The sequence below is a fragment of the Apodemus sylvaticus genome, chromosome X, assembly GCF_947179515.1.
Source record: "Apodemus sylvaticus chromosome X, mApoSyl1.1, whole genome shotgun sequence".
Lineage (NCBI taxonomy): Eukaryota > Metazoa > Chordata > Mammalia > Rodentia > Muridae > Apodemus > Apodemus sylvaticus.
In genome coordinates this window covers 121023550-121039420 of record NC_067495.1, presented here as the reverse complement: position 1 = coordinate 121039420, position 15871 = coordinate 121023550, and the positions used below count along the sequence as shown (strand labels likewise).

The 15871-nt window shown below is 35.2% G+C and overlaps 1 protein-coding gene and 1 pseudogene across 4 annotated transcripts in view; one reads left to right on the top strand and one right to left on the bottom strand.

The window, feature by feature from the left end:
- Positions 1-15871, top strand: part of Thoc2 (THO complex subunit 2) — a 113076-nt gene that overhangs the window by 39520 nt on the left and 57685 nt on the right. For all 4 annotated transcript variants that reach the window (XM_052170179.1, XM_052170180.1, XM_052170177.1 and 1 more), the window contains exons 8-12: positions 5189-5355; positions 8982-9074; positions 10458-10613; positions 11172-11344; positions 12485-12680. In XM_052170179.1, coding sequence (XP_052026139.1) covers positions 5189-5355; positions 8982-9074; positions 10458-10613; positions 11172-11344; positions 12485-12680 — 785 coding nt within the window. The remainder of the gene's footprint in view (positions 1-5188; positions 5356-8981; positions 9075-10457; positions 10614-11171; positions 11345-12484; positions 12681-15871) is intronic.
- LOC127674383 (60S ribosomal protein L18a-like) lies at positions 2452-2986 on the bottom strand (annotated as a pseudogene).

Here is a 15871-nt window from a genome sequence, read left to right as displayed (position 1 = left end):
TGTCCTTAAAAAAAAAACCAACAAAAAACCCAAACATTATTTTCAATACTTTAAATATACACAATAAAAAATGATTGCAATAGTTTCATCTAAGTCATTGTTCAACACTATTTCTTCTTTCATTTTTGTTTCTGTTTTATTTTTGAGTCAGGGTCTTGGATATCACTTAGCCTTGCCTGAAACCTTAGTTCTCCTGCCTCAACTTTTTGATTTTTTTTTTTGGAGTCTTTTGAATTGTTGTAGTTCCTACATATTCTACTTTACTAATCTTTCATTTGATACATAGTTGGCAATGTTTCCTCCCACCTCCCCTATCATTTAATTTGCTGTGCAGAATCTTTTAAATTTCATGTAATTCCATTTGTCAGTTCAAGTGATCATTTCCTGTGCCATTGGAGTCCGTTACAGAAAGTCCTTGTTTATGCCTAAATTTCCTCTAGCATTTCAAGTTTCAGGTCTTAAGTTAAGGTTATTGATCTACTGGAATTATTTTTGTGGAGGAGGAGAGAGCTGTAGGTCTACATTCTTCTCCATGTTGATATAATTGTTGAGAAAGCTATCTCTTTTTCAATATATGTTTCTGGCTATTTTGTCAAAAATTAAATAGCTCTGTTTTATTAGATCATCTAGTTTGTGCGTATATAGTATTTGACAGTGTGCTTCTGTAGTGTAGAGACCAGGTACTGTGTTATCACCAGCATTTCATTTTATGCTAAGGATAGCTCTGCACTTGAGACCTTTTGTGCTTCTATAATGAAATTTTAATTTTTGTTGTGAGACTTGAGTCTGCCTATGTCTTCCTGCTGCTTGGTACTTGCTCTGTAGATCAGGTGGGCCTCTGCATGGTCTCCATCACCATGCCTGGTCATGTGAGGTTTCACTAATGTGTTCTTGAATTTGTTTTTTATGTATCTTTTGAACAGATTTTCCACCCATGTCTTTCAGGGAAATTGATATGTTCTTTTGTTGTTGTGTTTTGATCTGGTATTTCTATCAGGATAATGTTGATTTTATATTATGAGCATTATAGCTTTTCTTCCCTTTTGGTTTTGTGGAATGGTTTCAGGAGCATCAGTATTAGCATTTCCTTAAATGATTGGTGTGACATTGTGGAGTCCTTCTTCTCAGTTGTGGCTTGCTTTTTTTTGGGAGGTGCTGTTTTGTTTCAAGCTCATGGCTGTTATGGATCTATTTAAATTGTTTCTATATTCTTGATTTAATTTTGATGGATTGTATATCTTATGTGTTTAGCAATTTGTCTTTTAGAATTTCCAGTGTTAAATTTAAGTTTTGAGAGTATTCCTTAATGCTCATCTAAATTTTATTGGAATCTGCTGTAAAATTCTTCTTTTCTTTTCTCTTTTACTGATCTTACTGGCCTTTTCTTTCTTTGGTTTACTGGCCTTTTCTTTCTTTGGTTTGTTTCATTTCAAACACCATTTTCTTGTTTTGTTGATTCTGTATTCATTTAGTTTCCATTTGATTAATTTCTGCCTCCATTTTTAGTATTTTTGTCACCTACTGGGTTGGGGGGTGTCCTTGTTTTTTGTTTTTTTGTTTTTTTTCCTACAACATTGCAAGTGTATCATACAGGTATTTATTTGAAAGCTCACTGATTTTTTAAAAAAATGTAAATATCCAGTTATAATCTTTTAAAACTGCCTGAACTATTATCTCCTAGCTTCTGATAAGGTTTGATTTTACTTTTCACTTTGAAACTTTTATTAACCTTTTTTTCTTTTTGATTTCTTTAGTGGCTCATTTTTGTTATCCAAGAGTATTGTTCATTTTCCAAGTATTTGAGATTTGTGTAATTTCTTTTGCTATCAGGTGCTTGTTTTGTTCCACTATGATCTTGTAAAAGAACTCACATTAGTTCTTTTGTGTGTATGAAAACTTGTTTTATGTTGTGTTTCTAGTAGGCTTCATTGATCACTTACAAGAATGTGTATTCCCTGTCTGTTTGATAAAATATTCTGCAGATACCTGTTAACTAAATTTGGTCTATGATGTAGTTTAACTGACATATTTCTATTAGGGAAAACAGAACAAAAAGAAGCAACCAAACAATGACACTTGCCTTGTTTGTTTATTGCCCTAGTTCTGTGGCACCTAGCGTTTGCATTTCCTTACTTGTGGTCCCTTGTTTTCAGGCACCCAATATAGCCCAGTTTTAAGCAAAAGATAAATTTTGAAGATGATGCTGGATCATTGCACTCTGAGTCACAAACTCTGTCAAAATGAGACTTCTGCCTGTTGCTCTGGCAGAATCAGCTATTTTGTGGAGGAATCACTTTCTTCAAAATCTGCATCCAGATTTTAGGCTTTTGAGGTCTGTAGGATTGTCCCAAAGTAGGCGTGCCAGTCTCTTTTGAGCAGGGTGGCCTATCTTATCTTACCTTTTTTTTTTTTTTTAACAGTCTGAAGTTTTTATTCAGTGGGTCTCTGTGTCTAGAAGAAGGTATTGGGCCTCTTGGTGGTAAAGCATAGCTTGTGCTGGCGCTGCAACACCTTGTGGGACAATGGGAATTTGATCTTGGAGTCATGGAACTGCTTGACAGCTGGCCAGCGGCACTTGTTTGCTGCAGTCTCTTCCACCTTATGATCTGGATGGAATGTGCGCCAGCATGGTGTCTGTCAGGCACCCTGTCTTGGTAGCACTTTGTGACTGCGCCAGCGGTGGTCAGGTCCTGGTACTCTCAGAACATGTCGTGCGTGCCACTGCGTGAGTTGTAGTGCAGCCAGATGCCAAAGTTCTTCACACGTATGGGTGACTTCTCGAACACTTGCCAGCAGTACACAGTCTCCCCAGATGACTTCTTCATCTTCTTCAGCTGTGACACAAAGTACCACCAGAAGCGGGACTTGGCCACCACAGGATTGGGTCAAAGATTCACATACAGTACAGTGGACGTGTGTCGCACTTTGGGGTTGGCAAGCAGCGCCCTACCACCTTGTACTCCCAAAGCGTTGCTGATGCCTTCATGGCACTGCATACTCGTTCACCACCAGTTATAAAAGGCTATCTTACCTTTTGAATGGGGCTACTGCTTTTTCTAACTTCACTAGGGGGCCACGTGGCTGTATCTGTGTGTGTTTGACTTGGCTTCTTTTCCGCATGTTACCTGTTTTTCCTTAATAGTTTGTATCTGTTTTGTGAGAGCCATCGAATTTCCAAAGTTTTCTACCTTTTTTCTTTGGAGCAATGTATTCTTTTTACATTTTCTCATCTCTTTACGTGAGTAATCCAGAAGCTGTTTTTAGTCTGATGTCTTACCACAGCTTTGCTTATTGGTATCTAAGCTTGAAGATTTGGTGTAGAAAAGTAGGATGAGAGTCTTTTCTATTCCAATCTCCTGGGTTCCTTTAGTTGCTTGGAATGTGACCAGAAAAATACTAAAAAGAAAATTAAATGTCAAGCCAAACAATTCTTTGAAAGATTTGAGGACATTCAACTCCCTTGACTACATTCTTTTGAGAGTGATTGGTATAATCCAAATATAAAATGTATTCACTCCAGATTCATATTGTCACTATATCAGCTTTTTAGAAAATTTCTTTGAAAGGGAAGCCAGTTGGCTTTTTCTGTCTCCTAAACAACCTCCTCCACCAGCACCATCATACCACCAAAACCACTGATTACTACTACTACTACTACTACTACTACTACTACTACTAAATGTTTTTTCTGTATCCCTCCATGACTATCCTGGAACTAGCTCTGGCTGGCCTTGAACTCAGAAGTTCACTTTCTTTTGCCTCCCAAGTGATGGGATTAAAGGTGTGTTCAACACCATCCTAGGCAGCTTTTTCTTCCTTTTATTCATTCATTTGTTCGTTCATTCATTTTTTTATACAACACATCCCATATCTATCCATCTTTGCTTCCTTCCTTCCCTCCTTCCTTCCTTTATTGCATATAATACATCTCAGCTGGAGCCTTCCCTTCCTTCACTCTCCCAGATCCACTGCTCATTTGTTTTCCTTTGGAAAAGGGGCTTCCCAATGGTATCAACTAAACATGGCATAATAAGATGCAAGAAGACTGGTCACAATATACATAGCAAGGCTGTTTAAGTCAGAGGCATCTGCAGTTGACTATGTATTTGAAGTTTCCATCCTCTACCATTCAAAAGAAGATAGTGCTTAGTATCCTCAAGCATACCTTTTACATTTTTTTTCAGGATAATCATGCTTTTAAGTATATTTTCAGAATCATGATCCAGTGATTCTCACTTCAAGATGTGCATTGTTATGTATTTTTTTTTAATAAGTAGTATTTCTGAGAAGTTACTCTAGAGGTTGAACTCAGGAGTATGCCTTAATTAGGCATTCTTTCTATTAAGCTGTGTCTACAGCTTTATTATTAACCTTTTAAAAAAGGAATTCTTCCTAGTTCTTATTTTTAAACTAAAACACATTTTCTTCTCTCTTCTAAGGTCTATCCTACCAGCAACATGATTATTAAGTCTGTAATTTTGTTTAATTTTTCCTAAATTTACAGATGGACATCTCTCCTAGTATTCCTTATAGTAACCTTGGTCTGTTATTTTCCATGTTAAGAATTTCAGTTTGGGGGTTGGGGAGATGGCTCAGCAGTTAAGACTGACCACTCTTCTAGAGGTCCCGAGTTTAATTTCCAGCAACCACATGGTAGATCTGTAATGGGATCTGATGCCCTTTTATGGTGTATCTGAAGACAGTGACAGTGCACTCTTTTATATATATATGGAATAAATAAATCTTTAAAAAATTAGCTCAACTTAATTTTTCCAACAATCATTGTAAACAAAATCCTTTCAGGGTGTTTAAACACAAGAGTGCCTAAGTTCCACTACAGCCATCATTATTTGAAACAAATAACTTTGAATATTGAAGCTTGCTGATTGTTTAGAGTTTTACTATAATATGGAAATCTAAAGTTAAAATGTTTCTACCATTCTGTGTGACTTCTTTAAACTATTACAGAAACTAAAGATACCTTATTTCTCTGGTTATTTCTATTTTCATCTATAAAGTATGTAGCTTTAAAAATGTTCTTGAGAAGATTTTCCTCTGAAAGAGGGGATATAAACTTTGAAAATAAGTTATTAAAATATTTTTATCTTGCTATATATTATCATTGTTGATGACTTTACCAGAGATGATGTAATTACTTTTGAACTTATATGTAAATTTTCTGTTCCAGGATGCTTTAATCTGGATCCCAATAGAGTTTTGGATGTCATTTTAGAAGTGTTTGAATGCAGGCCAGAACATGATGACTTCTTTATATCTTTATTAGAATCTTACATGAGTATGTGTGAACCACAAACACTGTGTCATATTCTTGGATTCAAATTCAAGTTTTACCAGGTAAAAATTTGTATGTATGTATGTTTGTAAATCATTGTCATAATTTTATATGTATAGTTTGTTTTATTTTTATTTTTATTTGGGTTGTATTATTTCCTAGTTTTAGCTCAAACATTTTAGCCGATGAGATAGAGAAATGAAAAGTTAATGATATGTTGTGAGGAGCGCTACATTAACAGTATAAATGATTTGATGAGACAGTCTAGAGAAAAGCAGAATTAAATTTTGCCTCCGGAGACAGGGTCTAGTAATGCTTGGAGAAGTAGGGACATACTGAAAATTTTCTATGCAGAAATACACTGTAAGACTAAAGATTGGTGGGGTGGGAATATATAACTGATTGAAGGAATAGCTGGTTGTTACTTGCCTGTTTTGTAACATGAGAAAAGGAGTGGTAGAAAATTATCTCTAGATGAAGAAATGCATATTAGATTGCCTTAGGCCTTTGGCTACATGTTATTTTAGGTTTTGTTTGTACATATGAAGAGCATTAGAATGTTTCTTGGGATATTAAGTACCTCAAGCATAATTTACTATTAAAACAGCATAGTAGCTGAAGATACCCTATTTCTCTGGTTAATTCTCTTTCAATCTATCATATTATTGCTACTGTTACTTTCTAAAAGATTTGCTGGAGGTTCCTAACTACTGAAAAGTCATTTCTGGCGGTATTAAGCTTTTATTAAAACATTAGCCAAAGCTTCTTCTCATTTTCGTACCAGAAGCTTGAGAGCCCATTCTTAGTATAGGGAAATAGGTCAAAGTGTCTTATCAGGTTTTAAAGGCATCAAGAAACCAATGGCTGAAATGGAAAGGCAGAGAAAATTTAACTTGGTCCAAGATTAATACTTTCAGATCAGATCACAGTAAAGATTCATGACATTCTGAGCAGCATCAAGTTAATTGTTAGTTTTAGAATTAAAAGTAATTTTACATGAACATACTGTTAGTGATATAACCAATGTATATCTGGGAACATTTTACAATATTTGAGTAATACTTTGTGTGTATTTTAAAGTACATGCTTAATATATACTTTTGGATGTTTTTAAGTATAAGAAATACTTAAATGTTAGAAAACAACTTGTTCTTGGAAGAAATACCTCTACACTACTCTGTGTGACAATATTTCTTTTTTGCTCTTGCCAAAGCTATCTAGTTATTGTGAGAGTGTAGTCTTAAGGCTGCTGAAGGGAAGGGAAGAATTATCAGTGATTTTAAATAATTTGTGGTCATGTGAGGGAAAATAAGGAAAGCTGTATGAAGCAAGTTTTGTTTAGGAGATGTAACCATGGGTGTAGGTTCTTAGGAATGTGTAGGCAGTGTGTATATTGGTCTCTTCCCTAATGCTCCTGTTCTTTCCAACCACTACCTGAAAATGCTAACTTCCTCTTTTTGTAACTCATATATGACAAAACTATTTAAAGGGGAAAGACAGGATGTGTAGGCACAAGACAGTTTTATTCTATTAGAGCTAAGCTGTTAATTAAATCGAAGTAACTTTTTCCTAAGTATAAAATGTTAATTGTAATGCTCAAACTACTCACTAAGAAACAAAAAAGGACAAGAAAGAAATCCAAATAGCACACAGACAAAAGAAGCTAGTGATGTAGGGAATGAGGAGCAAAACCCACATAGCAAAAGGCTCAGAAAACCTATCCTCAATATTAATTCTTGTAACTATAAAGTCAATCTCACTAATTAAAAGTCAGGTTTTGGCAGAGTGTACTAAAAACAAAACAAACAAACAAACAAACAAACAAAATAAAAATATCCAGTATAACACTAAGTAAAAAAAGAAAAGGTACAAATAATTTGAAAACAACAATATAGAAGCAGATATTATATTTGCATGTGGGAGAAAGCTCTGGTGCCCATATCAACAGCAGATAGGGTAGAATTCAGGTCAGAAATTGTTATGAAATTATGATCAATGGCCTGTTAGACTGACAGTCCATGTAATGTTTTTATATAGTTTGTAATAGTTATAAACACAAATCAGCTAAGCAGCATAGCCTCTAAATTTATGAAGCAGAGGGAACAGTTTATTTTTGCCCTGAGAGTATGAAACTTCTTGAGATGAACTGTTTAGAATAGAATTAAAGGAACAGTGCAAGTGGTCATAATATATTCTATTCAGCAATCTCAGAAGAGATTAGAAGTTAAATAAGCTTTTGTAAATTTGCTCTTTTAGCCAGCTTTTGCCAATAGACTAGACTAATATGAAATTTATCCTGCAATAATTATTTACCTTTTGTGTATCCTGTTCTTATCAATGATCAAATTAACTAGACTTGCTTAAAATGATGAGCCTATAATCCAGGTACTTGGGAGACTGATGCAAAAACATGAGTTCACTCTTGGGCTACATATTGAGACCTCCTCTCAAAATACAACAAAACATTATAGTGAATTGGGTCTAATAGGCACATGTGGAAAACTCCACCCAACAATACCAATATCTTTTTAATGCACCTGGAATATTCTTCAGCACAGGCCATATATTTAGAACTTAGAACACAGAAAATCTAGAATTATAAAATATCCTGTGATCATATGGTGTGGTATTTGATTATAGCTATAGTGATGGACAATGATGTGAAATTTTTTGACATCAGTTATCTAAATTGAGGATATGTGACTAGTGAATGTGGTGTTAGTATATTCAAGTCATGTATTTAAGGACAGATTGTCAATAAGTTCAGTATGCTTTGTGAATTTGTTTTGGTATCAAACTTGGACCATTATTTGTTTTTATTGACAATATTTTAATAGAAAATAACCATTTATGTGTAAATTTTTAGAATCAAGAAACTATTGTTAAGTTAAAGACTTATCTTTTGTAAAAAAATACAACAAAACAGTATCTTCTTTAAACAACACAAATTACTTTGGTTATTGTCATATTATGCATACCAAATGTGGCTACCTGTATTTACAGACGTTTTATTTCAGTGTTGTAGAAAAAAACTTAGTATGTTGTCAGTATTTGCATTTTATTTACATTTGGCTTGTTATTATTATTCTATTAACAATAAATAGATGTTTAAAGATTAGTTCAGTGTGTTTTCTAGGCCTATAGACCCGCATAGTTTATCTGGACTTAACTTTGCCATTTTGTGTTTTAAATGCTGAATTATTTATCTTAACTGTTTTGAAGAGGAAGTCTGGGTGTAAGTAAGCATACATAGCATAAAGTTCAAGACATAAAAGTATGGAGTATGTACATTTATCAATGTTGTCTACCCTTATTGCATGGCCACTGAGAACTAGTTGAAAAGCAAGTATTAAAAAAAAAATGAAACAACCACAAGAACAACTCTGTAAACAGAAATGCAAGTAATGTTATACAGTTTAAATCTCACATTCTGTTCAAGTCTCAGCTTTTACTCAAATATTCCTATGCATTGTAAAAGATGCTTAGTCTCCAAACTGTTTTCTTGTACTCATCTGAAGATGTTTTGGGATGCCTGCAAAAGTCTTTGTTGGCAAAAATAAAATAAAATCAGATGTTTGATTTTATAATGAAGAATATTGAAGTGTATTACTTAATTATTGATGATTGGTAGAAAAAAGATAAAAATTTAATTTTATTCTATACCTTAAGGGACTTATTCTTTTTTTAGGAACCAAGTGGTGAGACGCCCTCATCTTTGTACAGAGTTGCAGCAGTCCTTTTGCAATTTAATCTTATTGATCTAGACGATCTTTATGTGCATGTAAGTCAAGTGCATTGTTAAGAGTATTTCTTATGCATCCTAGGGGTGAAGAAGAGGGGTAAGCAATTATATAGCATTTCAGTGTTGGCTCTAGATTTCCAGGTTTTATTTTTTGAAGCCATTATACATTATTGCTTTGTCTAAATCAAAAATAGAATAGATTTTCTTCTTTGATCAGCACTGGAAGGTAAATTCCTTTTAGTCACCCTTACAAGTTTAAAGATTGGATATATAGCTCTTTTTAATCATTACCAGTGCTTAGCTCATAGGGAGAAAGGCCAAGCATTAAAGATGCCATGTTAGGCCTTTGTATTTTATATGCAACTTGTAGGAAATCGGGGGTTGTCTAGAAACTTCTAGGTAAACATTGCTGACAGTATTTTAGGATTTCGCCTCTAATGTTTACTGGTTGTTTATATTAGCCTTAGCTATTGAAATAGATTGTACATTTTACAGGGGTTGAAACATTCCTATTGTAGCTCACTATAGTGCCTAAGTCACTTAAAAACAAAACTTTTGCTGTGTTTTTGTTTGTGTCAGGTATATTATTATGAAATGCTTATAGTAACAATCCTTTACATGTATAAGGTAGCTAGATTTATGATAACCAATCCTCAATAATGAAATTGATTTTCGTTTTCATATTGATCTAGAAACTAGTTTGTGATTTATGAGATACCAATTTATTAATATTTTTTGTAATTGAAAATTAGAACATTCAAATCTATCCTTTTGATATATATGTAGTACTTTGTTTAGTTTGAAGTTTGACTTTTAAAGGAGAAATATGTACTCTTTCTTTTTTTTTGGTATTTTGGATTTGGTTTTTTCGAGACAGGGTTTCTCTGTGTAGCCCTGGCTGTCCTGGAACTCCCTCTGTAGACCAGGCTGGCCTTGAACTCAGAAATCTGCCTGCCTCTGCCTTCCAGAGTGTTGGGATTACAAGTGTGCACCACCACTGCCCGGCTGAAATATATACTTTTATTTTGGTGGTGGAGGTCAAACAGGGGATCCAGTCGACTGGGCAAACTTTGTTCTACTGAAGCGCACCTCTTTCTGCTCCTGGGGTTTTCAATGGAATAGCTATATATTTTAGGTATATTTATAAATTCAGTGGTAAATAACTCTGTAGTGTGAATTTAGAACTTTTAAAATACCAAGGATATAAGATATTTATTGCTATATGACTTTAAAGTTTATGTAAAACTCAGGTACTAACCTTTTAAAATTATTGGACAATAAGGCAGACTTATTTGGAACGAATTCATAGATATGAATAAGCTAGGCTTCTTATTTATTGATAGACTAAATGAATAATAGTCTGCTTTTTATATGTGTAAACTGCTTGTATTAACTTATGAAATTTTAACGGTCCATTTTTAGCTCCTTCCAGCTGATAATTGTATTATGGATGAATACAAACGAGAAATTGTGGAAGCTAAGCAAATTGTAAGAAAACTCACAATGGTTGTGCTGTCTTCTGAAAAACTTGATGAACGAGACAGAGAAAAGGACAAAGATGATGAGAAAGTAGAGAAGGTACATATATCACTCAGGCTAGTAAAACTTACATTGTTCAGAATCATGAAATTTAATTTCTCATGCTTAATCACCTTATGCTTTCTTAATTTTGATTATGTGAAAATTTGATTTGGGCATTGCTCAGTTTGACGTTAATAAAAATGGTACCTTTACAAAAAAAAACTGCTCTTTTTTTCTTGTAAATTTCAAAATAAAACAAAAAAAGAATCACAAAATATTGATTTTATTTTTTTCTGCTTATATACTGTTCTTTAAATCCTAAAGGGATTCTCAGTGAATGAACTCTAGTGTCTCTTGCATGGTATAGCATTAAGTCCAACTTAATTTCAGATTTATAAATTATAATATGTATATATGTTCTAAATGGGAAAATAGAACAACAACAACACAAGAAAAAAACACCCAAAAGATAATTTTTTTCAAGTCACTGAAAATTCAGGCAATTACTGTTAAACTTCCCATCTTTTTTGATGTACATTATTATGATATTTAGGTCAAGTTTTAAAGAGAAATATCAATATTGCAAACATCATTGTTCTGTTTATTCATTTTTAGCCACCTGACAACCAAAAACTTGGTTTATTGGAAGCTTTGTTAAAGATTGGTGATTGGCAGCATGCACAGAGCATCATGGACCAGATGCCTCCCTACTATGCAGCTTCACATAAACTAATAGCTCTTGCTATTTGCAAGCTCATTCACATAACTGTTGAGCCTCTCTACCGAAGGTTTGTTATTCTGTACTAAGCATTAAGATACAAATAGTTTCAGATTACTAAAAAGATCTGTGTATTACTATCTTTTCTCTTTAAATTTAGCATCTGTTACTGTATTTTCTCAAAACATAAGAACTATTCACAGGGTTTGTCAGCCATATGTGCATGACTTCTGTCTAATTTCCCAGTCTTCTAGAATGTGTGATCTAATGTAATGTGAAAATTCCAGGTTAAGTTTCTGGAACCTGTTGCATTATTGAGGGTGAAAATACATTTCTTCTGATTTTGCCTTTTCTTCTTGGGAGGCAGAAAGTTTCCCTTTTTTAAATTAACCTTAGGGAAACATTTTTCTATTCCAGTGTTAATGGTTGTGACTGAAGACATTATCATTCTGACAGGTTGCTGTTTGGGAAATAACTAGTATAATTCCTTGTATTGCAGTTGAATGTGTCAACTAGTCCTGTTAACATCAGCCTATTTGTAGGGAGCTTATGAGCAGTATTAGCAGCAGCTCTGGCTTCATAAGAGCCTGTTTCAAAAGCCACAGCCTTCTTGACTTGTGTGTAGCTGCTGTTTTCATTGTGACCTGGGATGTAGTCAGTGCAGGCCTCTTCTCTTAAAGTAAGACTCCTGCTCTGCATGGAAAACTCTGGGCATGCTGTCCTTTCTATTAGGCCAACTTGGATTGAACAGTTAGCTTGCCTGCTACTGCTTCCTCATACTCAGTATAGGTAAACAGTAGATTCTAGATTGAGACATGTTTGATTTCATCTTGTCATACATGTCATGTCCATGCCTTATTCTCCATTACTATAACTACAGTCTCTGTGCTGGCCAAACTTAACTTAAACTCATATTAAATGTTACTTGAGATCTACACTAAGAGTTCTTTATTTAAGTTGCTAGTTTGAACCACTGTCTTTCTGAGTTTTGATTTCATGCTTACTGAATTTATTTTTGTGTTTTGCCAGCTGAGAATTATTTACTGTAATAAAGTGAGTGATGATTAGAATAGTTAAAGCAAATATAAACAAGAAAACGATTGTGTCTTATATTGGAGACTGTCTATCTATCTATCTATCTATCTATCTATCTATCTATCTATCTATCTATTGCATAGATTTCTAAATCTTTCTTGTTTTTTTTTAATAGAGTTGGTGTTCCTAAAGGTGCTAAGGGCTCACCGATTAGTGCTTTGCAAAACAAGAGAGCACCGAAGCAAGTAGAGAGCTTTGAAGATTTGAGGAGGGATGTATTCAATATGTTCTGTTACCTTGGTCCTCACCTCTCACATGATCCCATTTTATTTGCAAAAGTCGTGCGCATAGGCAAGTCATTTATGAAGGAGGTCAGTAAGGTTTTTCTTCCTAGTAGAATATTAAAATTTGAAATGAAATGTTGTCTATATGTTTGTTTTCATTAGTATTTTCTAGAAACAAAAAAGTAAACATGAGATAAGGAAAGTTGTGTTGAGTAAACTCAGTTTATGGAAAGCCCATTGTGTCTCAGTGGTGAACATGTGCATGTGTTAAAACCCCCAGATCTAGGTATACATTCAAGATCTTCTTCCCTTAGGAAACTCTTTGCTTGATTTCCATTGTAACTTGCACTCTGCTTACTCTTCTTTGCCCTTACCTGTGTTCTATGTATTTTCTTTCATGCAGTTTTGAGTCATGACTATTAATTGTTTGGAGGCTTTCCAACTTCAAACTGCTCAGGGCCTATTATTGTATTTTTTTCCTTATTTTGCGGGATTAAGGATTGAGCTTGGAGCATTGGGTGTTCTGAGTATATGCTCTACTGTGGAGCTATGTGCCGAGCTCATTTTTCTTTGTAAATAAAGCTTTTATTGAAATTAATTAGATGACAGAAAAATATATAAACTGTGAATATACAGTTCAGTGACCTTTTTAAAACTAAACACTCATGTGTCTGCCACCTAAATCAAGAAATTGAATAGTATCAGCAATGCTGCTACCTAATTTGTAAACACTTAGACTATTTAAAAAATCTGAATGTTCATCTGATAGAACATCTCTAGCCTTAGATGCTTAATTTTCATCTTCTGAAAAAAATCTGTCTGTTTCTCTGTCTATCTATTTATCTAATACCCATTGCCATAATCAGCATAAATAATTAGTAGACTACTTTCATCACACATGCTGTTACCTTCTGCCACTTATGTCACTTTCCTCTGTGTTGCTGCTTTCTGTCACTATAGTTCTGTTTTGTCTATGATATCATTTAAATAGAATTATATATTCTCTTTTCTGATTTCTTTCGCTTCATGTTTTTAGAGTCATTCAAATTACTGCATGTATTATTAAGTCCTTTTACTGAGTAATAATATAGAAACATAGATATGTCATTGATTATATTTACCAGGTGATTGATATTTAGGTTATTTCTGGGAATATACTTTTGGGAGGCATGCTTTTGTGTTTCTCAAGTGGGATTGATTAGTGAAATAAATAAGTATAACTGTAAAATTGTTGGATGTTGTGTATACTTTTAAGCCTAGGATTCAGGAGGCAGATGCAGTTAGATCTCTATATGAGTTTGTGGTCAGGCCAGCCAAGCCTACACAGTGAAACACTCTGTTAAAACAGCAAAAAAACTGTTTGACAGTGTTGACAATGTTTATAGTATTTTATATTTTTGAGAACAATTTGAGACTTTTAGATGCTCCCTTATTCTATTCTATATCTTTGCAAAGAATTAGCGAAAACAAGGTAACCATTTTATTCATTCAGGGACACTGTGGGCAAGAACTGTGTGTCTTCTCATTATTAGAGCTGTAGTAGGGAATTCACCTCCCCCCGCCCCCAGTATGAAGTAGAAATTTGGCATATTTTGAACTCAGGACCATTGTAAGTGCAGTCAGTTCTTTTTTTTTAATTTTATTCAATATATTTTTTATTTACATTTCAAATGATTTCCCCTTTTCTGGTTCCCCACTCCCCGAAAGTCACATAAGCCCCCTTCCCTCCCTCTGTTCTCCCACCCATCCCTTCCCACTTCCCTGTTCTGGTTTTGTCTTATACTGCTACACTGGGTCTTTCCAGAACTAGGGGCCACTCCTCCATTCTTCTTGTACCTCCTTTGAAGTGTGGATTATGTTTTGCATATTCCAGTTTTCTGAGCTAATATCCACTTATTAGTGAGTGCATACCATGATTGATCTTTTGAGACTGGGTTACCTCACTTAGTATGATGTTCTCCAGCTCCATCCATTTGCCTAAGAATTTCATGAATTCATTGTTTCTAATGGCTGAATAGTACTCCATTGTGTAAATATACCACATTTTTTGCATCCATTCTTCTCTTGAGGGATACCTGTGTTCTTTCCATCTTCTGGCTATTATAAATAGGGCTGCTATGAACATTGTGGCACATGTTATCCTCTGGGTATATGCCCAGGAGTGGTATAGCAGGATCTTTCAGAAGTGACACGCCCAGTTTTCTGAGGGACTGCCAGACTGATTTCCAGAGTGGTTGTACCAATTTGCAACCCCACCAGCAGTGGAGGAGTGTTCCTCTTTCTCCACATCCTCGCCAACATCTGCTGTCTCCTGAGTTTTTAATCTTAGCCATTCTGACTGGTGTAAGGTGAAAATCTCAGGGTTGTTTTGATTTGCATTTCCCTGATGACTAGTGAAGTTGAGCATTTATTAAGATGTTTCTCCGCCATCCGAAGTTCTTCAGGTGAGAATTCTTTGTTTAACTCTGTACACCATTTTTTAATAGGGTTGTTTGGTTTTCTGGAGTCTAACTTCTTGAGTTCTTTGTATATATTGGATATTAGCCCTCTATCTGATGTAGGGTTGGTGAAGATCTTTTCCCAATTTGTTGGTTGCCGATTTGTCCTTTTGATGGTGTCCTTTGCCTTACAGAAACTTTGCAATTTTATGAGGTCCCATTTGTCAATTCTTGATCTTAGAGCATACGCTATTGGTGTTCTGTTCAGAAACTTTCTCCCTGTACCGATGTCCTCAAGGGTCTTCCCCAGTTTCTTTTCTATTAGCTTCAGAGTGTCTGGCTTTATATGGAGGTCCTTGATCCATATGGAGTTGAGCTTAGTACAAGGAGACAAGGATGGGTTAATTCACATTCTTCTGCATGCTGGGTTGGCACACAGATGGCCCACGGAGCAGCCCAGGGCCTGGGGTCAGTCCAAAGCCTGTCCATCTTAGACCCCCTGCTATGTTAGCCTTGGGCTATGACTCTTAGCTGACTTTGCCTGCTAGGACTCTCTGGTGTCCTGTAGTCAAAATGGCGGAATGTGCGCTGGCCGGGCAATCAACCTCCTGGCCTGGTTCGCACACCGATGGCCCCCCCAACAGCCCAGGGCCTGGGTGTAGGCCAACGCCCGTTGGGCTTAGAACCCCGCGATGTTGGCCTTGGGTTATATTTGTGTACCTCAGTCTGTCTGCTCTCTCTGGTGCCTGAGATCCAAGATGGCAGGGAGAGACTCTTGTAACTGACTGGCGAGAGGCAGAGTTCTGATGTGGCTTCTTGGTTCCACTGCTGATGGCCCTT